The sequence below is a fragment of the Procambarus clarkii genome, chromosome 3 (assembly GCF_040958095.1).
Source record: "Procambarus clarkii isolate CNS0578487 chromosome 3, FALCON_Pclarkii_2.0, whole genome shotgun sequence".
NCBI classification, from domain to species: domain Eukaryota; kingdom Metazoa; phylum Arthropoda; class Malacostraca; order Decapoda; family Cambaridae; genus Procambarus; species Procambarus clarkii.
The window spans coordinates 22,885,871-22,909,952 of record NC_091152.1 but is presented as its reverse complement, the minus strand read 5'-3'; the positions used below and the strand labels follow the sequence as shown (position 1 = coordinate 22,909,952).

General features: G+C 48.5%; 1 protein-coding gene across 1 annotated transcript in view; it reads left to right on the top strand.

Annotated features, from left to right (window-relative positions):
- Window positions 1-24,082, top strand: part of Mtp (microsomal triacylglycerol transfer protein) — a 253,595-nt gene that overhangs the window by 146,455 nt on the left and 83,058 nt on the right. Inside the window, exon 8 of the mRNA XM_069330044.1 lies at window positions 15,302-15,462. Coding sequence (XP_069186145.1) covers window positions 15,302-15,462 — 161 coding nt within the window. The remainder of the gene's footprint in view (window positions 1-15,301; window positions 15,463-24,082) is intronic.

Here is a 24,082-nt window from a genome sequence, read left to right as displayed (position 1 = left end):
ATAGTAACCAGTTCTGTTCACCTGGAGACGTTGTGCTTTTGCAGGGTTTTTCTTTTGTTTTTGTTTTGTTTTGCCTGGCAGAGGTCTGCCTGGTGTGGTGGTAGGACCAATTATAGGATTTTGGTGGCCCTCCACTAGGTCCCTGTGCTTGTACAGTTTGCTTGGTAGATCTGGGATAACCAGTTAGCAGTACCTCACCTGGGCTTCCCTTAGCAGTCAGCCTAAGATCCTTGGAAACCCCCTTTGGGGCTCAGTGGTCTGATGTAGGAGACCTCTTGTGTCCCACCTCGCCTTGTGCGAGTTTGAAGGTTGCTCTGTCCCCTTGTCTCAGGGTGACATTCGCCGTCTGCCTTTGCCTTGCTGCCTGTTAGGGTTAGTGACACCTATGACCCAGAGTCCTGCAAGTAGTGTTCTTTGCTTGCCCTCCATTCACCCAGTCCACTGAGATTGATATTTGGGTGCAGGTAGCTTTAGCTTTGCATGCGAGGTTTAGTTTGTAGCAACGTGCGAGGCTGGTTGCCTTTCTGGATGCCCCGCTGAATTATACTGGTAGTGAGACTTAGGCGGCTTCGGGGATTGTCTCTTTCGGATCGGCAGCAGAGGCATTTAAGACTGGTCCTTCTGCCGGAGCTTTTGGGCCTCGCCAGCGGGCCCCCTTCATCCCTGCTTTTTTGGTGGACACTGTTTTTTCTCAAGAGGCAGAGGGTTTGGAGGACAGCTCGGCCCCGGGTTCTGACGTGGAGGCTTCCAGGGCTGGGGAGGAGTTGTCTTGGGGGGGGCCCTGGGCCCCACTTATCCCTGCTTAGGTGTTTGGTACTCTTGGTGCAGGGCTTGTTGTTACAGGGGGAAGAGGTTTTCCTATCCCCTCCCTGTACGATTTTGTTACGAGTTTGACTCCTCCCAAAGGAGGAACCAGTCGGCCGAGCGGACAGCACACTGGACTTGTGATACTGTGGTCCCGGGTTCGATCCCGGCCGCTGGCGAGAAACAATGGGCAGAGTTTCTTTCACCCTATGCCCCCCCCCTGTTACCTAGCAGTAAAATAGGTACCTGGGGGTTAGTAAGCTGTCACGGGCTGCTTCCTGGGGGTGGAGGCCTGGTCGAGGACCTGGCCGCGGAGACACTAAAACCCCGAAGTCATCTCAAGATAACTCTCAAGATAACCTCCCCGGGTTCGATTCTAAGTTCCTTGGGTTCTTCGGTTCCCTCCTTCTGGTGGTTTTTGCTCGGAAGGGTCCTGCTCGGAAGGGTCGCGCCAGGTGTCAGGGTTCCTTCAGTCGTCGTAAGCCAGTAGTGCTAGATTCGGGACTGGCCCTCCTGCTGAGTCGTTGGCTTAGTGATCGCTCTGAGTTTGTCGGGCTCTCATAGGGGTTGTCGGCACTTTCATGGTTCGTCCTGTTGGCGGGGCGATGTGGGGGAGGCTCGCGCTGTTTGTTCTCGCCTGGTCCCACGTTTTGTGGGCAATTCGGGTTTTTTTCTTTTTGCCTGCGGTGACGTTGCTTCTTTCCTTCTCCTTCGGGTGGATTGGGGCTTGCAGAGCGGGACTCTTTCCCTGCACTCTGTCAGGTCATCATAGAGAGGTTATCCTGCCTGTCTTCAGTTCCGAAACGGGACTGGGCTGATCTGCGATTCAGCCCTATATGATCCCATGGGTCTTTTGCCCCCCTCCTTTCAGATGACCACTATGTCTCGGGTCTGGCTTCATTTGGCGCTTGGATGGTGTCTCTGGACCTCCGGGACACGTATTAGCATGTCCCGATTAATCTGGTGTTCAGGGACTGGCTCGGTTTTGTCATGGAGTGACACCACCTTCTTCGCCTTCCTTCCAGTTGGATCTGGCACCTCGCGTGTCCACGCGCCTTAACCGGGTCATGATGATGCAGTTGCTTCTGGCTTACCTCAACAAGTGGCTGGTGTGAGCTCCCAGCTAATCCGCGTGACTGTTCGCCAGGGATTTGGTTCCTTACCAGCTCGCCGGGTTCATGTTCTTGGTGTACTGGAAGTCCCAATTTCCCCTTTCAAGTTCGGACTGGACTGGGTCTTGTGTGGGACTCTCGGACCGCTTCCTTGTCTCTCCCTCTGGCGGCATTGTTGCGGCTGCGGTTCTGCTTATGGCTGTTTTTGGAGGACAACCGGGTCACATGTTGGTTGTTTGAGTGACGGTGCGGGAGCCTGATCTTGGCCATGCCGGTCTACCTGTCGGGTCGGATCTGGCTTTGGTGACTGTTCTGGTTCTTCGGGGACATCTCTTCCGCCGCTCTCGTGATCGCTGTGTTCGGATCCCGGGAGCCTTGCATCGGCTGCTGCATTGCCAGCTTCCTCTGAGTTTTTTTTCGGAGTTCTATGCCCTGATGCCTTCCCGAGCTGTCATTCGATGTGTTCACGGATGCCTCATCTCTCGGTTGGGGGTTTTGTGACCAGTGCTCACCAGGCCAGCCAGAGTCAGTGGAGTCCGTCCTCCTGTTGGGTACACAGCACGACGCAGGAGTTCGCGGTGGTGACATTCGCTTCAGTGGGTTCGTGTTGCTCATGGAGCAATGATCCGGCTCCATTCGGACTGCTCCTTGGTGGTTTATTGTCCAAACTGCGGGGGTTCGATGTGGTCCTTGGCTCTTCGGGGCTAGTCGCTTCAGGTGACTCGTTTGCCGAGTTCTCGGGGTTTGGCTCTCCTGGCGGTTCACGTTCAGGGGATGTCAGACGTACTGGCGGATGGCCTGTCTTGGTTCGTTCCCTTTGTTGACCATGGAATTGGTCAACAAAGATTCATTCAGTTGGCTCTGCCGGACGTACGGGCACCTACAGGTGGACCTCTTTGCATCGACTTGGTCGAGGCGTCTTCCAGTGTATGTGGCGCCCTTCTCAGACTGTGTGGCCGTCAGGGTTAATGCCTTTTGGCTGGACTGGTCAAGTTGGGGTTACCTGTACCTCTTCCCACCAGTTCTGTTGTTGCTTCAGGTCCTTGTTAGCTTAGAGAGACTTCCAAAGGATGAGTGTTCCTGTTAGCTCTTTGGTGGCCTACCCAGCCTTGGTTTCAGGAGCCTCTTGCTCGATGTCCGAACCCGAGGGTCTTCCCGCGGCTCCACCTTTTTCAGCAGATTGGATCATTCCAGTACGTGGCTGGTTCGATCTTCTCTGCTTCTCGCGTCTGGTCTTTTTGATGCGGGTTTATCACCACTTGTATGGTGATCAGGTGGCTTAGTTGTTGTCCCACCTGCAAGTTCGTCTCGACTGCAGTATGAAATTTCCTGGCGGTCTTTTCGGCACTTGTCTCTTCGTAGGTTTCTTTGATTTCTGGTCGGTTTTCTCCTTTCTCTCTTGGTTGTTTCAGGGCCATCTTCTTTTGCCAGATACTGTCGCCTTGTTTCGGGTGGTGCTGGCAGAGCTGCTGCAGCTTGCATTTGAGGTGGATGTCACTTCTGCTCCATTCCGCAAACTTTCTCGGGCGTTGTTCACCTCCTGCCTGCTCATGCGCCACCTGAGCTGTCCTGGTCATTGCACTGGGTGCCCTCTGCTCGCTTCTCCTTGGTTTGGGGGTGTTCCCCTCGGTTCAGGACTGTTTTCTACGGCTCTTTTTCTTGTTGACGTTGGCGTCTAGAGGACGGTTCGGAGAGTTCCATGCTCTCCTCCGGCACAGGGATTTCCGCTTTTTCAGTCCTGGTGGTCTTTTCTTCGTTTGCAGCCGTCTCCTTCTTTTCTGGCAAAGAATGAATTTGCTGCTTTCCGGAGTGGTCCTTGGGTTGTTGATGTTTGGTTGGTTCAGCCGGGTGTGCATCATGTTTTGTACCTGTGGCTCTTTGCCGTTATTTGCTCGTTACGGCCTCTGTGGCAGAGGACGCACTTTGGGTTACACCACTTTTCCCATCTTCCCTATTCCAGGGCGCGGGTCTTCCAGGTTATCCGCAGGATTATTCGATCCAGCCAGCCTTTGATCTTTCCCCTTGCCCACTCCGTTCGTTACTTCGGCATTCAGAAGCTGTTTTGGTAATGTCCTGGCCTATCTTTTGGGCACGGGGCAATTGGAGGTCGAACAGGGTCCTGACTGCACGTTACCTTGTTAATGTTCCTAATCCTTCTCGGGCGAGTATAGACTTGGGTCGCAGGTTGTGGCCTGTTGTCTCTACCTTGAGTTAAGGAGCGAGTGATGACCGCCTCCCGGGTGAATCCCTTTTTTTCTTATCTTTGGTTAGGTAGCTCCGGGGAGCCGAAGGGACTCTCCAGAGAAAACCTGCGTTGAATGTAATGAAACATCATTTTCTGGGTGAGACCCAGAGGCTCCCCAGTATCACTCCCTCCCTCCCGGTCGGCATTTTTTCGTGTTTTTGATACTCAGCCTCTGAACTGAGGAGAGTGGCCTGCATGGAGGTCTGGGACCCCCCCGCCAGGGAGGAAGGGGGGGTTGCGCACGAAGGGGGGTTGAACCACGCGGCGGTTGTAGTGGTCATGTTTGTTTCCTTGTTTTTAATTGGGGAGTTCTGTTTGCTAGTTCAACTTTCGGTTTGCAATTTTTGACCAGCAGTAGTTTTTGAGATTCCTACCTTTCTGGGTGCCTGACCTGGTAGATGGTAGACAAAGACTGCTTCCAATTACATGGGGGTGTCTTTAGGGGCATTGCTCGTCATGCCTTTCTTGAGGGGGCCAGGTTCTGGCTCTGGTCTCTGGTAGGCTTAGAACTCCTTCGATTGACTGTTGCCACAATCTAATATATACACATCAGCCCGGTATAGCTCCGGGGAGCCTCCGGGTCTCGCCCAGAAAATGACGTTTCATTACATTTAACGCCGTTTTTTTCTACAAGGTGATAGGGGGTTGGCAGACCAGTAAAATTGTACAAAAAGGCAAACCAATAAAATCACTAGAGAAAGGGGTAGTGAAGAATAAGGAGAGGTGGAACATGTTCCTGAAAATTACATACACCAACATAGATGGAGTGAGATCAAAGATACTGGAGTTAAGTGATGTAATACAGCTGCAGACACAAGACATTGTTGGACTCATGGGGACAAAACTTGATATTTTAAATAGGGTTTTAAATGTGGTCATATTCCCAAGGGCTACATAGTCTGGAGATGGGACAGAAAAATTAGGAAAGGCGGTGGCGTTGCTGTGCTGGTGAAAGAACACCTAAAGGTAAATGAAATAATGATTGTCAATCCACGAGAAGTTGACATAATAGCACTTGAGATCTGCAATTAATAGCACTTGAGATCTGCAATCAGGATGATAAATTAACGATCATAAATGCATATAGTCCACTGCCATGCAACACATGGTCAAAGGAGGAGCTGGATAATAAACGAGAAGGTATTATATCAATAATGAGAGAGATTATAGCGAGAGCTGATAAATAGATCACGACTGTTGGTAGTCGGCGACTTCAACTTGAAATCCATAGACTGGGAAGTCTATGAAGCTAAAACAGAGGATTTTTGGACTTGTAGATTTGTAAACCTCATCCTGGAAACATTCATGTTTCAACATGTTAAAGAAGCTACGAGGATGAGGGAAGGGGACGTTCCATGCTGGATTTCATATTTACCAGGAAAGAGGAAGAGATATTTGACATTCAGTACCTCCCTCCCTTGGGTAAAAGTGACTGTCTTTTGGGGAATAAAGTATGCAATTCATTATAATCTGGAAGAAAATGAGGTTAAGGCAGTTGAAAAGGCTGATTTCATGAGTTGAAAAGCCAAATGGTTCCTTTTCTTGGGACAGGCGTAGCTAGGATTCCAGTCCTGGCTACGGCTTTCCTTTGTTCATATTCCGGAATGTACGTTTTTTGTTTTCCTGCGGTACACGTCCTGCAAAGTTCTCCTGTATACCTCAGAGACGCGTGCATCGTTCTTCCCTGCTGGAGCTGGTTGTGATGCTCCTTTGGGTTGCGAGGTCGCTGTTTTTCACTTCGCGTTTAGTGCTTTAGTTCGTAATGCTCGTTTTCCATCTCTGGCCTCTGCCTGGGCCCCTGGCTCTTTGGTGTTTGGCATTGTTGGTCCTTCAGGAGTCCTGGGGAGGGGGGGGTTCCTCTTGAACGGGGCGTGTCTGCTCGCCCGGGTTGGTTCTTTTTCGGCTCGCTGGGATTGGGTTCCTGGTTCCCTGGCAGCCATTTCTTCTGTTTTTTGTTAGCCTTGTTAGGGGATGCTGCTTTGCTCGGTTTCCGATTCTTAGGGGCTTCCCGCGGCTCCGCCTCTCTTGCGGATCGGTCCAGCCCTGAACGAGGCTGGTTCGTTCTTCCCCTCAAGTCTTCGTGTCTCAGGTTTTCGTCTCTAGTTCTCGTCACTTGTGTGGGCACTGGTGGCTTCGTTGTTGGTCTCCCAGCTGCGTGCTTCGTCTCAGCGGCAGTGTGTAGTTTTCCTGGCAGTCCTTCTGGTTTTCCTATCATTGCGAAGGGTTCTTCAGTCTCTGATATGGGTTGTCTTGTCCTTCCCTTCGGGGTTGATCCGAGACCGTCGTCTGGTGCAGTGTACTCTACTGTCACCTTGTCTTGGGTGGCGCTGGTGGAGCCGCTCCAGCTTGCGTTCGGTGATGCTGTTCCTTCTGCTCCGTTCCGCTTGCTGTCTTGGGCGTTTTTTCACCTCCGGCCTGCTCTTGCAATTCCAGTGCCGTCCTGGTCGTTGGCCAGGGTGGTCTATTTTATTTCTTCTCCTCGTTTTTTCATGATCACTTCAGTTCTGGTGAGGTTTTTTTTTCAGGTCTCCTTCTTCTGTTGGTGTTGACCTCTAGGGGTCAGGTCGGGGAGTTTCCGGCTCTCCTCCGGCGCTCATGTTTTTTCTGCCTCATTTGGTCCTCGTGGTAGGTTGTTTGTTCGATGCAGTCTCCTTCTTTTTGGGTGATGTTTGGGTCTACTACTTTCCGGAGGGGTCCTTGGGTTGCTGCTTGGTTGATCAGGCCGGGGGTGCTTCCTTTGTCGTTCGGTTGTGTCTCTTCGCTGTTTTCTGCGCGTTTTGGCCTCTGGGGCCCATGGATGCATTTTGGTTTGCCCAGGTTCCCTTCCTTCACTCCTTCCTGTTCTGGGGTTCGGGTCTCCCAGGTCGTCTGCAGGGGTCCTTTCGTTTCGTCTGTGGTCTTGTTTTTATGTTTGGGCGCGTGGCATCCATCTCCCGGATCCTTCTCTCTTTTCCTTATCTGTAGTGAGGTAGCTCCGTGAAGCCGACGGGGCTCCCCCCAGAAAACTAGCTTAGAATGTAATGAAACGCCATTGTTTGGGTGAGTCCCGGAGGCTCCCCGTCATCCCTCCCTCCCTCCCGGTCAGCAGTGTTTTTCGGGTTTTTTGACATCCAACCTAAGAACTAAAGGCTGGGTTGCCAGCGGGTGGGTCTGGGGCTTCCCCTTCCCCCTCCTGGGGAGGGTGGGGAAGTTGCGCAGACAGCGGCACGACGACTTGATGATGATGTCGTGCTAGGCTGCTAATTTTTGGCTTCCTTCGGCTTTCGGAAATTAGCTGATTTCAGGAGAGGTCATTATGGGGAATTCGGACATTTCTTTAAGGAATTTGATTGGAAAGCCTTTCTGTTAGGACATGAAGTAAATGAGATGTCAAGTTTTGTGAAATATATGATAAAGGCACAAACAAATTTATACCAAAGCAGAGATGCAGAACTAGGAAACATGATTGGTTTGATAGAAATTGAGAGAGTGCCAGACTCCAAAAGACACAAAAATGGAATCTATAGGTTTAAACCCCCAAACATACCAGTGATATAAAGATGCGAGAAACAACTACAGGGGCGTGAGGAGAGAAGCAGAAATTTTTTTTGAAAAAGGGATTGCAGACAAATGTAAACTAGAAACAGTTCTATTCTTTAAGTTCATAAACAACAAATTGCAGGTAAAGGATAATATTCAGAGGTTGAAAATGGGAAATAGATTCACAGAAAATGAAAAGGAAATATGTGAAACATTAAACGAAAAGTTCCAAAGTGTGTTTGTACAAAATGAAATTTTCAGGGAACCAGACACCTTGAGGTTACCTTGAGGAGCTTCCGGGGCTTAGCGTCCCCGCGACCCGGTCGTCGACCAGGCCTCCTGGTTGCTGGACTGATCAACCAGGCTGTTGGACGCGGCTGCTCGCAGCCTGACGTATGAGTCACAGCCTGGTTGATCAGGTATCCTTTGGAGGTGCTTATCCAGTTCTCTCTTGAACACTGTGAGGGGTCGGCCAGTTATGCCCCTTATGTGTAGCGGAAGCGTGTTGAACAGTCTCGGGCCCCTGATGTTGATAGAGTTCTCTCTGAGTACCTGTTGCACCTCCGCTTACACCTCCGCCTCCGACACAATTAGAATTCCAGAGAACAACATAGAGCACATACAGGTGTCTATAGACGAAGTGGGAAAAATGCTCAAGGAGCTAAGCAGTTGGTCCAGATGAAGTTTCACCATGGGTTCTGAGAGAGTGTGCGCCTGAGCTCAGCATTCCACTTCAACTGATTTTTCAGGCATTCCTGTGTACAGGAGTTGTAGCTGATGTGTGGAAAAAAGCTAACATAGTTCCAATCTACAAAAGTGGCAGCAGGGAAGACCCCCTCAGTTATAAAGCTGTATCATTGACAAGAGTAATAGTCAAAATATTGGAAAAAATAATTAAAACTAAATGGGTAGAACACTTGGAGAAAAATTATATAATATCAGACAGACTGTATGGTTTTCGATCTGGAAGATTCTGTGTAACGAATTTACTCAGTTTCTATGATCGAGCCACAGAGATTTTACAGGAAAGAGATGGTTGGGTTGACTGCATCTATCTGGACCTAAAAAAGGCTTTTGACAGAGTTCCACATAGAGGTTGTTCTGGAAACTGGAACATTATGGAGGGGTGACAGGTAAGCTTCTAACATGGATGAAAAATTTCCTGATAGAAAAATGAGGGTCGTAATCAGAGGCAATGTATCGGATTGGAGGAAGGTCACAAGTAGAGTACCACAGGGTGCAGTTCTTTCACCGATAATGTTCGTTGTCTACATACACGATCTACCAGATGGAATACAGAATTATATGAACATGTATGCTGATGATGGTAAGATAATAGGGAAGATAAGAAACCTAGATGATTGTCATGCCCTTCAAGAAGACTTGTACAAAATAAGTATATGGAGCAACACTTGGCAAATGGAATTTAATGTGAATAAATGCCATGTTATGGAATGTGGAATTGGAGAATATAGACCCCACACAACCTATAAATTATGTGGGAACTCTTTAAAGAATTCTGACAAAGAAAGGGATCTGGGGGTGGTTCTAGATAGAAAACTGTCACCTGAGGACTACATTAAGAACATTGTGCGAGGAGCCGATACTACACTTTCTAACTTCAGAATTGCTTTTAAATACATGGATGGAGAAATATTAAAGAAATTGTTCACAACTTTTGTTAGACCAATGCTGGAATATGCAGCAGTTATATGGTGCCCATATCTTAAGAACTAAATCAACAAACTGGAAAAGGTGCAAAAGACATGCCAGGAATTGGCTCCCAGAACTGAAGGACAAGAGATATGAGGAGAGGTTAGAGGCATTAACCCTTGAGCTGCTAAGGGCCATTTTGCCTTCAACACCCACAGGCGCAACAAAAAAAACAAAAATCCTAAAAATTCTTTCGTCTTATAAAGTGTTCATTTGTGTTCCCTGATCACGGGACAATAAAAAAAAATCGTAGGTGGCATATTTTGGCCACAATAGGGTGGGGAAGTCTGGCAAAAAAGAGAGGCGTTGACAGAGCAGTTGCCAGACGAGGTCCGCTCCGCTACAAAGATATTATTACCTAATTATTTCAATGTCTGATTTTTTCTTAGTTTTTTTTTTTTTCTTTTTTTTTCAGTAATATTATTCAATAGTGTGTATTGTGATATATTTTTATAATAAAATGTGTGAACCATCGCTGTACTCAAAATTATTTTTGCCAGACTTCTTTGGCCTATTGCACCCAAACTATGTCACCTACGATTTTTTTTTTTATTTTTCCCATTCTCAGGGATCGCAAATTAACATTTTTAGAAGACGAAAACATTTTTTAGAATTTTTTTTCTTGCGCACGGGTGTAAATCTCCTCAGGACCCCTTAGCATTTAAGGGTTAAACTAACGAAACAGAGGTGCTGGAGAAATATAAGAAAATTCATTTTTGTAAACAGAGAGGTAGACGGTTGGAACAAGTTAGGTGAGGTGGTGGTGGAGGCAAAACCGTCAGTAATTTCAAAGCGTTTTATGACAAAGAATGCCCTACATGGGGGGGGGGGGGGGAGGGGCAGTACTAATGCGCGGGGGGCTAGTTGCATGGAGTTTTGCTTGTTTTTTTCCAGGGGAGTTATTTTGATCTTTTAGGATGTATATTGCGCAGGTTAACCAGACAGTGATCTGTTTTGATTTGTGTACCTTTCTGGGTCCTTTCCCAGTCGATGGCAATTATGACATACTTTAGATGTAAAGTGCTCATAGATCATTGCTCCCAGTGCCTCTCTGAGGGGGGCCAGGTTCTGGCTCATGTTTGTTGTTTTAGATTCAGCTACTCGGAACAAAAGTTCCAATCAGCATGGGCTATGGCTCGCTCATAGTACCTGGAAGGCATAAGGACTCCTGTGACTGATGACCTCAAACTAATGTAGCACATGTCAGTTTGGTTAGCTCAAGGAAACCTTCGGGGTTTACATAGAAAGTGGCGTTTCATTACATTCAATGCTGGTTTTCTGTGGGGAACCCCTACGGCTCCCTGGAGCTTATCGGGCTAATGTATGTTATATTAGACCGGGACATTAGCTATGGAGTTCAGACCTACCAGGGACCAGTGCCAGAACCTGGCCCCTTCAGAGAGGTTTCAGGGAGCATTGGCCCTGGAAAACCCCCCTTGTGGTTTGGGGTTTTCCTTATTTGCCATCAACTGGGGTCAGGCACCCAGAAAGATAGGCATAACAAAACAAACCCCACATGGTAAGAAACTAAAACAAAAAAACGAACAGAGAGGTAGAAACTCCCTACAATCCCAAAGAAACAAGCAAACATCACACTTTACTGCCGCGCCGATTGTCTGCACAGCCCTCCCCGCTCCGAGAGGGGGAGGGAGGGGGAGCCTCGGACCTCACCGCGCCAGCTACCTAGCATCAGTTCATAAGCTAATGTCATCTGGAACAGACACTTCTCTGGCCTCAGTTTCCTAGGCGGTGTTTGCCTACGTGGCGTTCACTGCCGTGTGTTGTGTTGTGCGGTGGCCAGGTGCTCCTCATCAGTACCGGGGCTGCATGCGCTTAGGGCCTTCCTTACCTAAGTGCCCTGTGAGTACTGCCCCTGCGTGACAGGGTTATCTTCCCTGGGGCGTTCGGGAACCATTCCCGTAGAGGTTCTTGCTACTCGGCTTTTGCCTCGCCCTTGGGGCCAGCTGGGGCTTGGGGCCCTTGTTTGGCCTTGGGTAGGGAATGTTGTTGTGCTGGTTAGGGCGTCAAGGTGTTGCGCGGCCGGCCACCTACGCGGCGACCGGTTCCTGTTGCCTCTGGGGACGGTATACTTTTGTGGGGTTTTCTTTTGATTTTCTTTTCTTTGCCTGGTGGGGGGTCAGCCTAGTGTGACTATAGTTCCACTGGTAGTGTTCTGCTAGGGCCCCATGAGTGTACATGTCGCAGGGGTTTTCTGTGTTGCATCTACTCCTTGTTAGCTTGGGTGTTTAACTGGTTAGCAACACCTTGCCCGGGCTTCCCATAGCAGTCAGCCTATCTTGAGGTTATCTTGAGATGATTTCGGGGCTTTAGTGTCCCCGCGGCCCGGTCCTCAACCAGGCCTCCACCCCCAGGAAGCAGCCCGTGACAGCTGACTAACACCCAGGTACCTATTTTACTACTAGGTAACAGGGGCATGGGCCCCTGAAAAACTATGAAAACTTGGGCCTCTATGGGCCCAAGAAAACCCTGTCGGGGCTCAGTGGACCATTGGATGTGTCTTCCGGGTTCCATCCCATCTTGTGCGGGTTTGTCTTCCAGCCTCTGGTGGCATCGAGCAGCTTCTCCCCCCTTTGGGGGTTCGGGGCTGGCAGGGTGGGCTTCTTTCCCTGCGCTTCGTCATGTCATCTTAGTGTGGGTGCGTTTGGACATGGTCGTTCAGCCCCATCCTTCCAAGGTTCCCATCTGTTCTAGTGCAGACATGGGCCTTGCGGTTCTTCTGGACTTATGCAGTCTGCGCCCTGGATTCTTTGCTCTCTTCGGAAGACTGTTGTCTCCGGTCCGGCTTCTGTTGGGGTCGGGTGCCTGGATGGTGTCCTCCAGGGTTTCGGGACTGGCTAGCTGGTGGTGGGGCTTCAGGCTTGCCCCTTTTGTTGCCTTCCCTAGTTTGTCATTGACACTTAGTGTATTTATGCATCTTTACCAGATCTTGGTGACCTGTCTGCGTCTGCTTGGGATTCGGTTTCTGGCCTACCTCGACGACTGGCTGGAGTGGGCTCCCAGTCGGTCCGCTTGTCTGCTCGTCAGGGGTGTGGTTCTTTCCAGATTGCCGGGTTTGAATTCCTGGTGATCTAGAGGCCACTCCATCTGGTTCCGTCCCGGGTTCAGACCTGGCTGGGTCTTGTTTAGGACTCTTAGACAGCTTCTTTCTTTCCCTCCAGAAGCGTTGCTGCGACTGTGGTCGCGCCTTTGGCTGTTTATGAGAGGGTCCCGGGTCACTCGGCGGTTACTCGAGCGGTTATGCGGGAGTCTGAACTTCGCCGTGCTGGTCTGCCGTAGGGTCCATCCGTCTGTCGGGGTCACAGCACGGTTCAGGAGTTTGTGGCTGTCTGGTTTGCGCTTCAAAGGGTTCGGGTCACTCGGGACTCTCCCATCCGACTCCGTTCAAACTGTTTTTTGGTGGTTCATTGCCGGAACTACAGGGATTCTCTTAGGTCTTTGACCTTTGGGGTTGGTTTCTTCGAGTGGCTCGTCTGCTGGATCCTCGGGGTTTGACTAGCTGTGCATTTTATGTCCGGGGTGTTCTACGTCCTGGCGGATGGCCTGTCTCGGTTCATTCCTCTGTTCACGGTTTGGCCGGTCGTTGCCAACTCGTTTCATTGGCAATGCTGAACGTACAGACTCCAGAACATGGACTTCTTTGTGTCAGCGTGGTCTTGGCATCTCCCATTCTATGTGGCGCCCTTACCCGCCTGCGAGGCGTTCACGATGGATGCCTTCGGCAGGACTGGTCGAGGTGGAGTTACCTGTTCCTCTTCTCCCTTGTCCAGCTGCTGCTTTGGGTTCTGGCTTGGTTGGAGTCCTTCCCAAGAAGAATAGTCCTCGTGGTCTCTTGGTGGCCGGCCCAGCTTTGTTTTCAGACGCTGTTTGATAGGTGTCCAAACCCGGGGTGTTTCCCGCGGCTCCGCCTCTTTCGGCAGGTCGGACCGGTCCTGTACATGACTGGTTTGGCCTTCTCCTCGGCTCTTCACGTCTGCTCTGCTGACGCTGGTATTTCACCATCACATAGTGATCAGGTGGTTTAGTTGATGGTGTGCCACCTGCGAGCTTCATCTCGCTTCGTTTCTATTCTCCATTTTCTTGTTCTTCGTAGGTTGTCTTCTCTTTTGCATCGGGTTGTCTTGTCCTTTCTTGGGTTTTTCAGGACTGTTAAATGATGCTTCTTACTGTCGCCTTGTGTTGTGTGGCGCAAGGCGGAGCTGCTCCAGCTTGCGTTTGGGGTGGACGTCACATCCGCCCCGTTCCGTACGCTTCTTGTGTTGTTTCACCTCCGGCCAGCTCATGCGCCGCCTAAGCCGTCCTGGTCCTTGATCAGGGTGCCCTTTTATCCTTCCTCTCCTCAGTTTGTGGTTAGCCCCTTCAGTTCAAGATTGTTTTTCAATGGTCATACTTTGTTGGCATTGGCCTCTGGGTCGGGTCGGGGAGCTTCCGGCTCTCCTCCGGCACAGAGGTTTCTCCTCTTTTGGTACTGGTGGTAGGTTTGTACACTTGCAGCCTTTCTCTGTCCTTCTGGCGACAGTTGAGACGGCTGCTTTCTGGAGGGGTCCTGGGGTTTTTGATGCTTGGTTGGTTTGGCCGGTGGTGCATTGTGTTGTCCGGTTGCGGCTCTTCGCCATTACCTGTGTGCCGGGGCTTGGGATGCGCTTTGGGTTGATCCGGTTCCCTCGTTCCCTGTTCAGGGCTCGGGGTCTCCTAGGTCGTCCGCAGTTTTCTTATGTCTACCAGCCTGCGGTCTATCCTTGCGCCCGTGCCATTCAGTCGTTTGCAGATTTTGCTGCTGTGTTTGGTGACGTCTTGGGCTCATTTTGGGCGCGAGGAATTGGGGGTCACACAGGTTCCTGGCCGCCCGTTCATTTGTGAGCATGTCTGCTCCTGTGCGTTCTTGTGTTGCCTTGGGTTGCAGGTTGCTGCCTGTTGTCTCGACTTCGCATTGCGGAGTTTGTGGCGGCCGCCTCCCGGGTCAGCCCTTTCTTTTTCTTCTCTTTGGGTATGAAGCTAATGGGAGCTGTATGGGCTCCCCACAGAAAACCAGCAATGAATGTAATGAAACGCCATTTCCTGGGTGAGCCCCGGAGGCTCCCTGGCAACCCTCCTTCCCACCAGTCGGCGGTTTTTCACGTTGGTTGAAGCTTAGCTTCCGAACTGCTGGTAGGCAGCTGGCACAGTCAGGTCCAGAGCTCCCCTCCCCCTCTCGGGGAGAGGAGGGCTGCTCGGAAAATCGGTGCAGCAGTAAAGTGTGATGGTTTGCTTAAATGCTTGTTTCATTGAGATTGTAGGGAGTTTCTACACCTCTGTTCAATTTTTTGTTTTAGTTTCTTACCATGTGGGGGTTTGTTTTGTTATGCCTACCTTTCTGGGTGCCTAACCCCGGTTGATGGCAGATAAGGAAAATCCCCCAACCACAAAGGGGGTTTTCTAGGGTCATTGCTCCCTGAAACCTCTCTGAAGGGGCCAGGTTCTGGTGCTGGTCCCTGGTAGGTCTGAACTCCATAGCTAATGTCCCAGTCTAATATAACATACATTAGCCTGATAAGCTCCAGGGAGCCTCTGGATCTCACCCAGAAAATGGCGTTTCATTACATTCAACGCTGGTTTTTTTACTAACCCTGTTTCTTTTGCTTCTGTATACCAATTACATAAAATTATTAGTCGTCAGCTCATTATTGCTATACTTCATAATATACAGCATCATTTAGAAAAATGTTGCTTGTTAACTATTGGGTACTTAAATGATAAGGTGTCAATAGATGATTTCTTATATTTTTTCCTCTTACATGATTCTATCTATAATCAGTTCAAGGTGTAAAAATGTATTCAGCTGTAAATAAATCAAAATAATATATGAAGATTATCATGGTGCATTAATTCCTTTAATTTGTTAATTTTTCAGTTGAAAGATCTTGTGAACAATTTCCGTAACACATTGAGTGCCAAGAACCTGGGATCGCAAGGCTCAGCTATTGCTTTTCTTCGCTTGCTGAAGAAAGTGCGAGAAAGTGACCAAGTAACTTTTGAGGCTGTACTGAAGGATAAGAAGAATTCAAAAATTTTGTAAGTTATAGAATAATAGTTAATGTATTTGTAAGTAATGTGGCTTTTCTAGGAGGGCTTGAATGTGGCCCCTGGAGCCCTCAGGGGGCCACATTACCCAGTTACCCAGCCCTATCAGGGTAACTCCACCCAATTCAATCCAAACGGGCTCTTGCAAGTCATTTAAAGCCTGCTGAGAGCCAGTGGTCAAAACCTGGCCTCCCCCCTCAGAGGCACAAAGAAGAGGGAATTACTAGATCACCTAACCATGAACAGACCAGCAGGAAAGGCAGATGAGGCAAAACATACAATTAGCAAGATAAACAAAGCATTGACAATGACACTCGCAACCCCTGAAAAAAGTAAATCAGCTAGCCGTGAAATAACTCGCTTGTTAGTACACCTGTGCACCTCCAGGGGACTGCACATGACAAATCACCAGTAACAGATGATCTGCCAAAATATTTGAAGACGGCTAATGTAGTCCCGATAAAGCAAGTCACTGCGAGGGGGGGAGGTCTTGGAGTGCTAGGCTAGGCATCATCAATGGAGTCCCACAGGGATCATTCCTTGGACCTGTACTGTTTCTGATATATGTAAATGATCTCCCAGAGGGAATACTCATTCCTCTCAATGTTTGCTGATGATGCATAAATTATGAGGAGGATTAACCCTTTAACTGCGCAACGCACCTGCAGGCCCACATCTGGGGTGCGCTAAGCGCCTCCGGGTATTTGTATTTTTCACGTTCCATTCAAAACTCCCACGGCTACATGGAGTTCTAATCAGCTTCCTCAGGGCTCTTGTAAACAGACTCCATCTTTAAAAAAAATCGTGGTCCACATTCCCGGGTGTGAGAGCCTCAGTACTGAGTGAGCAACCAAGACCGGGGCATGCAACATGAGCTCCCAGCACTGCTGTTCAGCTTGGGACCACAGCATCGCCTAATAATGTCAAAAAATATATATAACTTGTATTATTTAGCTATGATAGTATTACAGAAGAGCCTGAGTGTGATAATGACTGTGTACAATCTTCAAATATTAGTGATTGAATGCTGTTCACGATGTTCATCAGCACTAGCCACAGCACCACAGCATTATTTCGTCCATCTAGGAATCTTCAAACGACTTTTTAGGTTCCTTTACAAAATAAACTTGTGGTCAATTATGTATTTGCAGGATTTAATGACCAGTATTGTGATAACAGGATTGTGGTGATAATAAGCACTGTGCGTAGTATTTGTGGGAGGAGGAATTGTGGTGAGGGAGCGAGGGAGAGAATCGAGGTAGCCTCACAGTGTGGCAGCCACTCTTGTTTTGCTCATCATACTTGCTTAGTGGTTCGTTATGGTAAACACATTTGTACATGGGTATATACAACGTGTGTGTATATAGTGTAGTAACAGCAGCAGGAGTATGTTGGGAGGAGCTATTTTGGTGAGGGAGGTGATGTAATTGTAGCTTCGTCTGCTGGCTGCTGTGATTTCTCGTGCAGTGTAGGGTGGCCACTGTAAAGTTTGGACATAATACTAGCCTACTTGCATAATTCTGGTGAATAAAACATGTAGATAGGTATACATAACATGTGTAAATAGTGTAATCCAAACAATAACAGTATGGTGGGAGGAGCAATGTTGGCGAGTAAGATGTTGGAGGAGTGAGGGAGAGACTGGATGTTGGAGGAGTGAGGGTGTGGCATCTGACACTCGCAGAGTTCTGAGTGTGTTGATGGTGAATGTATATAGTGTGTGATAGTGTGTAAATAGACTGTATACATACATAAATTAGCATGATACAATGGAAATATGTGCCGGATATGTGTTCACATGTCATGCACGTAACACAGACATACTGTCTTCGAACAGTACGGATGTTCTACTGCCATAATATAGCATACGTGTTCATTATACATAGGATTGGGACGTAAAAGCATATAAAATGTATTTGGAACTGTGTGCAGAAAATGAACAAAAATATATTTGCGGCAACTCGCACATCCTGCCCCGAACACCCTACCGGTTGCCCAGGGGCGTACACCACGGGCAACCAGGGAATGATGACGTCATGCACGAACTTACAGACCCCATAGCAGCCAAAGTACGTACAATTTCGACCTTCTGTTACTATACCTATGCTCAGGGAAGGTATTTGACACTTTCAAAACGGAAAATAATTTTTTCCAGGTATTTTATTTCCTGCGCACTGGGAGGGTGTCATATTTGGAGCCCGTGCAGTTAACACTTTCGGGTTCCACTGACTATCTTGTCACTCATTTTTCTCCCGATTCCTCACCAACGACACAGCACTGAGTCACTCATTAAATATTTGTTAAAAATTTAAATTTTATCAGATCAATCTGGTAGTGGTTTTAAAATAAGCGCCTTTAGATTGCACACAATTTTATACCAAAATGAAAGATATAACATGAAACTTGATGTCCGAACACTTGAAAGATTATAAATAGGTTTTTGTTCAAAATATTAAGATATTTGTTAAAATTCTATTTATTGTCCTATTATCTTGGGACTAGTTTTAAAATGCGCGCCTTTAGGTCGCAAACAATTTGATACTAAAATGAAAGATGTAACACAAAAATTTGTCAGAACACTGGAAAGATATGAATAATTTTGTGATGATGAGCATCCAGAATTAAAATATTTGTTAAAATTCCAGTTATTGCTCTATTATTCTGGGACTAGTTTTAAAATACGCACCTTTTTGTTGCGAACAATTTGATACCAAAATAAGACGTAACACGAAATTTGATGTTATTAAATTGAACGAGTATATACATTAGGTTGCAGTGTACAAATTGGTGCTCGTTCATGGGTAACTTTAGGCTTTTCTGCGGGGAGGCACTCCATACTTTTGTACATTATATTCATACACATCTGTAGGGAATTTAATTGTGAACACTATGATACCAAAATGAGCAATGTAGCACGAGAATTAAGGTGAGAAAAATGGAACGAGTATGCACATGTTACTGTTTTTGTGCTCTCACGGGTAACTTTTGCCGACTTTAGGCTTTGCTGTTGGGAGTCACGCCAGGCTTTTGGGCGTTATATTTATAGACACCTGTAGGGAATTTAATTGCGAACACAATGATACTAAAACGAGCTACGTAGCACGAGAATTAAGGTGAGAAAGCTGGAACGAGTATACACATTTGGGTGTCACCGCGCACTTAACCCCATGCTCGGGCTCTGACCCGTAATTTGACCGCACGCCTGGCCGGAACGCGAAAGTGTTAAGGGGTTAAGACAGAGGAAGATGGTATGAGGCTACAGAATGACGAAGACAAACTGAAGGAATGGTCCAAGAAATGGCTACTAAAGTTCAACCCAAGTAAATGTAAGATAATGAAACTAGGCGGATGAAACAGGCCAGACACAGGATCATGAATGGAAGATGAAGTCCTTCATAAAACGGACAGAGAGAAAGATCTAGGAGTTGATATCACACCAAACCTGTCTCCTGAAGCCCACTTCAAAAGAATAACATCAACGGCATATGCGAGGCTGGCTAACAACAGAACAGCTTTCAGAAATCTGTGTAAGGAATCTTTCAGAACCTTGTATACCACATATGTAAGATCAGTCCTGGAGTATGCAGCTCCAGCATGTAGCCTGTACCTTGTCAAGCACAAGATGAAACTGGAAAAAATTCAGAGGTATGCCTCTGGGCTTGTCCTAAAACTAAGAGGCATGAGTTACGAGGAAAGGCCGAGTGTACTGCACCTCACATCGCCGGAAGACACGAGCTCAGGGAGACATGATCACCGCATACAAAATTCTCAGGGGAATTGACAGGGTAGACAAGGATGGATTATTTAGACAGGTGGTACACACACGTGTACACTCACTTTAGTGTAAAGTGTACACTAAAGTGTACATGTAAGTGTAAAGTGTACACTAAAGTGTAAGTGTACTTACACTTTATGGGGTGGTACACTCACCCCATAAAAGGCTGTTAAAAAAGTTGGAGCAACAGGCAGGAGTAAAATGGAAGGTGCTCCAGTGGATAAGGGAGTACTTAAGCAACAGGAAACAGCGAGTAATGGTGAGGAAGGAGACATCAGAGTGGCGAGATGTCACCAGCGGAGTCCCACAGGGCTCAGTACTTGGACCCATCCTGTTTCTAATATATGTAAACGATCTTCCGGAGGGTATAGACTCATTCCTCTCAATGTTTGCTGATGATGCAAAAATTATGAGAAGAATCAAGATAGACAGAGACTACAGGATGACCTGGATAAACTGGAGGAATGGTCTAGAAAATGGCTGCTAAAGTTCAACTCAGGAAAGTGTAAGGTGATGAAATTAGGCGAAGGAAGCAGGAGGCTGAACACAAGGTATCATCTGGGAGGTGAAATCCTGCAAGAGTCAAATAGAGAGAAAGATCTGGGGGTTGATATCACACCAAACCTGTCCCCAGAGGCCCACATCAAAAGAATATCATCAGCGGCATATGCTAGACTGGCCAACATAAGAACTGCCTTTAGAAACTTGTGCAAGGAATCTTTCAGAACCCTGTTTACCACTTATGTAAGACCAATCCTGGAGTATGCAGCTCCAGCCTGGAGTCCATACCTAGTTAAACACAAGACAAAGCTAGAGAAGATTCAGCGGTATGCCACCAGGCTCGTCCCGGAACTGAGAGGAATGAGCTACGAGGAAAGGCTAAAGGAGCTGAATCTCACATCCCTGGAAAACAGAAGAGTAAGGGGAGACATGATAACCACCTACAAAATTCTCAGGGGAATTGACAGGGTGGACAAAGACAAACTCTTCAGCACGGGTGGAATACGAACAAGGGGACACAGGTGGAAACTTAGTACCCAGATGAGCCACAGAGAGGTTAGAAAGAATTTTTTCAGTAGAATTGTCAGAGTAGTTAATAAATGGAATGGACTAGGAAGTGATGTGGTGGAGACTGACTCCATACACAGTTTCAAATGTAGATATGATGAAGCTTGAGGAGCTCAGGAATCTGTGCAAAAGTAGATTGACGGTTGAGAGGCGGGACCAAAGAGCCAAAACTCAACCCCTCTGAAGCATAACTAGGCAAGTACAACTAGGTGAGTACATATTTCTTAATCATCTAGCTTTAACACATCAGTCATATTGCCTGCCACGAACTTCTTTGACAATGTGGTTACACTCCTCATTCCAGCCACAGCACTCTTTGTGTCCAAGTTTTTCAGAGAAGTGCTGGCCATTCTGAAGACAGTTTTTGTCTGGTGGATGCCATTTGTTTGTGTACTTGTAATTTGGTATTTTCTCCATGCTGTGTATATATATGCCTCACTTCGTGTGGACTAAGATTAACCGTTAGTCAAAACTGCATTTGCCTAGAGTGATAATTTTTAGGAGTTTGCTGTTATTACCTCTGCACAACCTGGGTTGCCTTCCTTGCTGGGTTTGGGTAGCTGTCTCTGATCAGTTTTCTGAGGAAGGTGACTCATTTGTGAGACTTTGTAGCTTGGATAAATCAAGGTTTTCATAAAAGTGTAGCACAGGATGGTCATTACACGGTGTGCTGCTCATCCTCTGAGCCCTTAGTCTTTGCCCTTAGGTTGTTTCTGGTGTTATATTTGGTGAGTGGCCTCTGTGCCCAGTGATTCCTGCTTGTTCATTCCTTTAGGACCTGGAAAGCCCTGGTGGTTCTCAGAGGTCCTGGGTTAGCTAGCCCTTCGATTTTGCACTTGCTGTGGTGCAAGTTTGTATGAAGGCCATCGGCCTTATTATTTCCTTGGCATCTGTTCTTGTCTTCCTTATACTGCCTGTGGGGTGGCTTAACATTTTGCATTAGGGCTTCTCATTTTTCAGTTGAAGTCCAGAGATCTCAGGCAGTGCTCGCATTTGCATTGCAGGTTTTCTATTTTGCGGCATGCCAGATTGTGTGCCTGGTGGGATGCCCTAGTTTTGCCCCATTTGTTTAGGGTTTTGGATATGGGGGTGTTAAGCACTTTTACTGTGATTCCGTCCGCACCCCATCTTCCTTTTCCTGTGGGCCGATTTCACCCTTCTTCTTTTCCCTGCTTCCGGTTCTGAAACATCTGAGGGGTTTCGAATTTCGGGCAGGGTTTACCTCAGGATGTGGCCTGGGGAGTTCTTGGGCATTTCCCTTGTGACGCTAGTGTGGAGGCAGTTGAGCCACTTTATATTCACCAAGGCTTCTGGGTCTTCCCAGCTGACCCCCTTTCTTGAGGCTTCTCCCTGGACTTTGCCTTCCCTTCCCGAGTGGTGGGTATAGATGAATGCTCTTTCCTGGGGCCTTTGGCTGTGGTTGTTGGGGTTTGGGTAAGGTCGAAATGGAGGTTCCATTTGACCCTTTGTGGGCTCTTGTGCCCTGTGCAAAGAGTCTTCTGCTGCAGGGTGAGAGGTTTTTGTATCCCCTCTTTCCTGTATGAGTTTCGGTTAGGTGCAGCTTCCCTTTGGTTCGTTTCTGAGTGTCTTAGAGTTTATGACTCGTCCTTCAGTGTTCCCCCCTGCAGTGGCTCGGGAATTGTGTGACCTTGTTTATGCCTCGGTTCTGGATCCGGCCTCTTTTGTGTTCAGTTCTTCCTCTCCTCTTTGGGAATATTATGAGGCTCTGGCATAAATCTGGCTAGCAGACTCTCCTTTGCTTTCCCTTTGGCCTTGGCACAGATGGTATTGTACCTGCGTGCTTGACAGGCAGGAAGTGTCTTCTGTTCCTTCTGTCTTCTGTGCCACCTGTTTTGCAGGTGTTCAGGGGGGCTCTTTTAGAGTCCTTCAATGCATGTCACTTTGCTCTTGCTACCCCATGACATGGGTCTTGTCCTGCTGCATGCTCAGGTGCCCTGTCTTTCGGCTGCTTTGATTACTGATGACCTTCGTAACCATTCGCACAGTGTCGTCTGCTATTTTTAAAGTGTATGTTCCAATCCTTCACATAATGATGGTCTTGTTTTTTGCTTCCTGTCTTGCACGTTAGTAGGATATGCTAGCTCTGTGTTTGGTTTCGGCATTGGCCCTGGCTCTTAACCACTGTGATGCGCCGAGTTTATTGTGATATTCCCCCTATGCGCATGAAATCAAGTTCCCCAAAAATACTTTAATGGGGGGAGCCCCTTCGGCTCCCCGGAGCTATCCCATGCTGATATGCTAATGTCAGACTTTGGCATCAGTCATGTGTATGGAGTTCTTAGGCCTACCTGGGACCACGGCCAGAACCGGGTCCCCTCAGAGAGGCAAGGGGAGCAATGGCCTATAGAAGCCCCCGTGTGGTTGGAAGCATTCTATGTCTGCCATCGACCGGAACAGGCACCCAGAAAGGTAAGCCCCTCAAAACAAACACCTATTCTGGTTAAAATTGCTACCAAAAGCCGAACTAGTGGATAGAACTCCCCAACCGAAAACAAGCAAACTAGTGTGACGTCACACACCGCCGCGCCGCTGTCTGCGCAGCTCCCCCTTCCCCGGGAGGGGGAAGGGGGAGCCCCAGACCCCCCACGCCGGCTACCCACACCTCAGTTCTTAAGGCTGATGCTATAGGCGATGGTCGTGTGCTCTGGCTCCGGTGTCGCTCTTGCACTGTGCTTTGCGTGTGGTGTTGGTTTTGTGGGTGCGAGAGGCAGGAGTTATCTTCAGTACTCGGGCTGCATGCGCCTAGGGCTGCCTTCCCTATGTGCCCTGTAAGTACTGCCCTTGGGGCTTGGGGCCACCTTCCACAGGCTCCTCGGGGTCTGCCTCTGCTGGTCCGTTTTACCTTTCGGTTTTTCGGCCACCTGTTGGGCTCTTGGGTGTTCTGTTCTCCCTTGTTACCGGCAGGTAAGAGGCAGTTTGCACTGGTAGGGGTGCAGGGTGTTGCTCAGCTTGTATTTCCCGACATCGTGGCCGGCTCTGTTCCTTGGGGTTCGCTGTCCTCTTGCGGGGTTTTGTTTTTCTTTTTGATTTTGCCTGGTGGGGGGTTCTGTCATTTTATTCAGTTTGTATTTGCCCTTCCACTGTTCTCCTCGGTGGTGCCCCCTGCTAGGTCCCCATGAGTGTACACGTCCCTGGGGTTCAGCTTTAGAAGTTTGCTTGGTAGTTTTGGGCGCCGGTTTGCAGCACCCTGCCTGGGACTACCTGAGCGCGAGTCCTCTTAAAGTAAATGCTCAGGACCCTGGGAATCCCCTAGGGGGCGCGTGGGTCCGATGGATGTGACCCCGGAGTCCCCACTCGCTGTGTGCGAGTTTGAGGGTTGCTCGATCCCCTTGTCTCAGGGTGACCCTCATTGTTTTTGCCTCTGCCACGCTGCCTGTTGGGTCGGTGATACTTTTGACCCTGAGTCCTGTGAGTGTTGCTGCTTGCTTGTGACTCAATTTACCCAATCCTCTGATTCTATTCGGGTGCAGGCGGCGCATGCGTTGCAGTCTAGGTTTCGTCTGTTGCAACGCGCTCGGTTGGTTGCTCACCCGGATGCCCCGGGGCCGCCCCGCTTTGCTTTTCGAGACCCGGACTTGGGGGTGGGGGTCGCTTCGATCCTGGTTCAGTCCGCACCTCCTCGTCCTTTCCCTTCTGTTCGTTCTGGTCCCCCCCCTCCTGCTTCCGGGCCCGAAGCGTCTGAGGGTTTCGGGGTCAGAGCAGGGGTTACTTGATCTCGAGACTCGGGCAGCTACGGGGGGGGTGCCC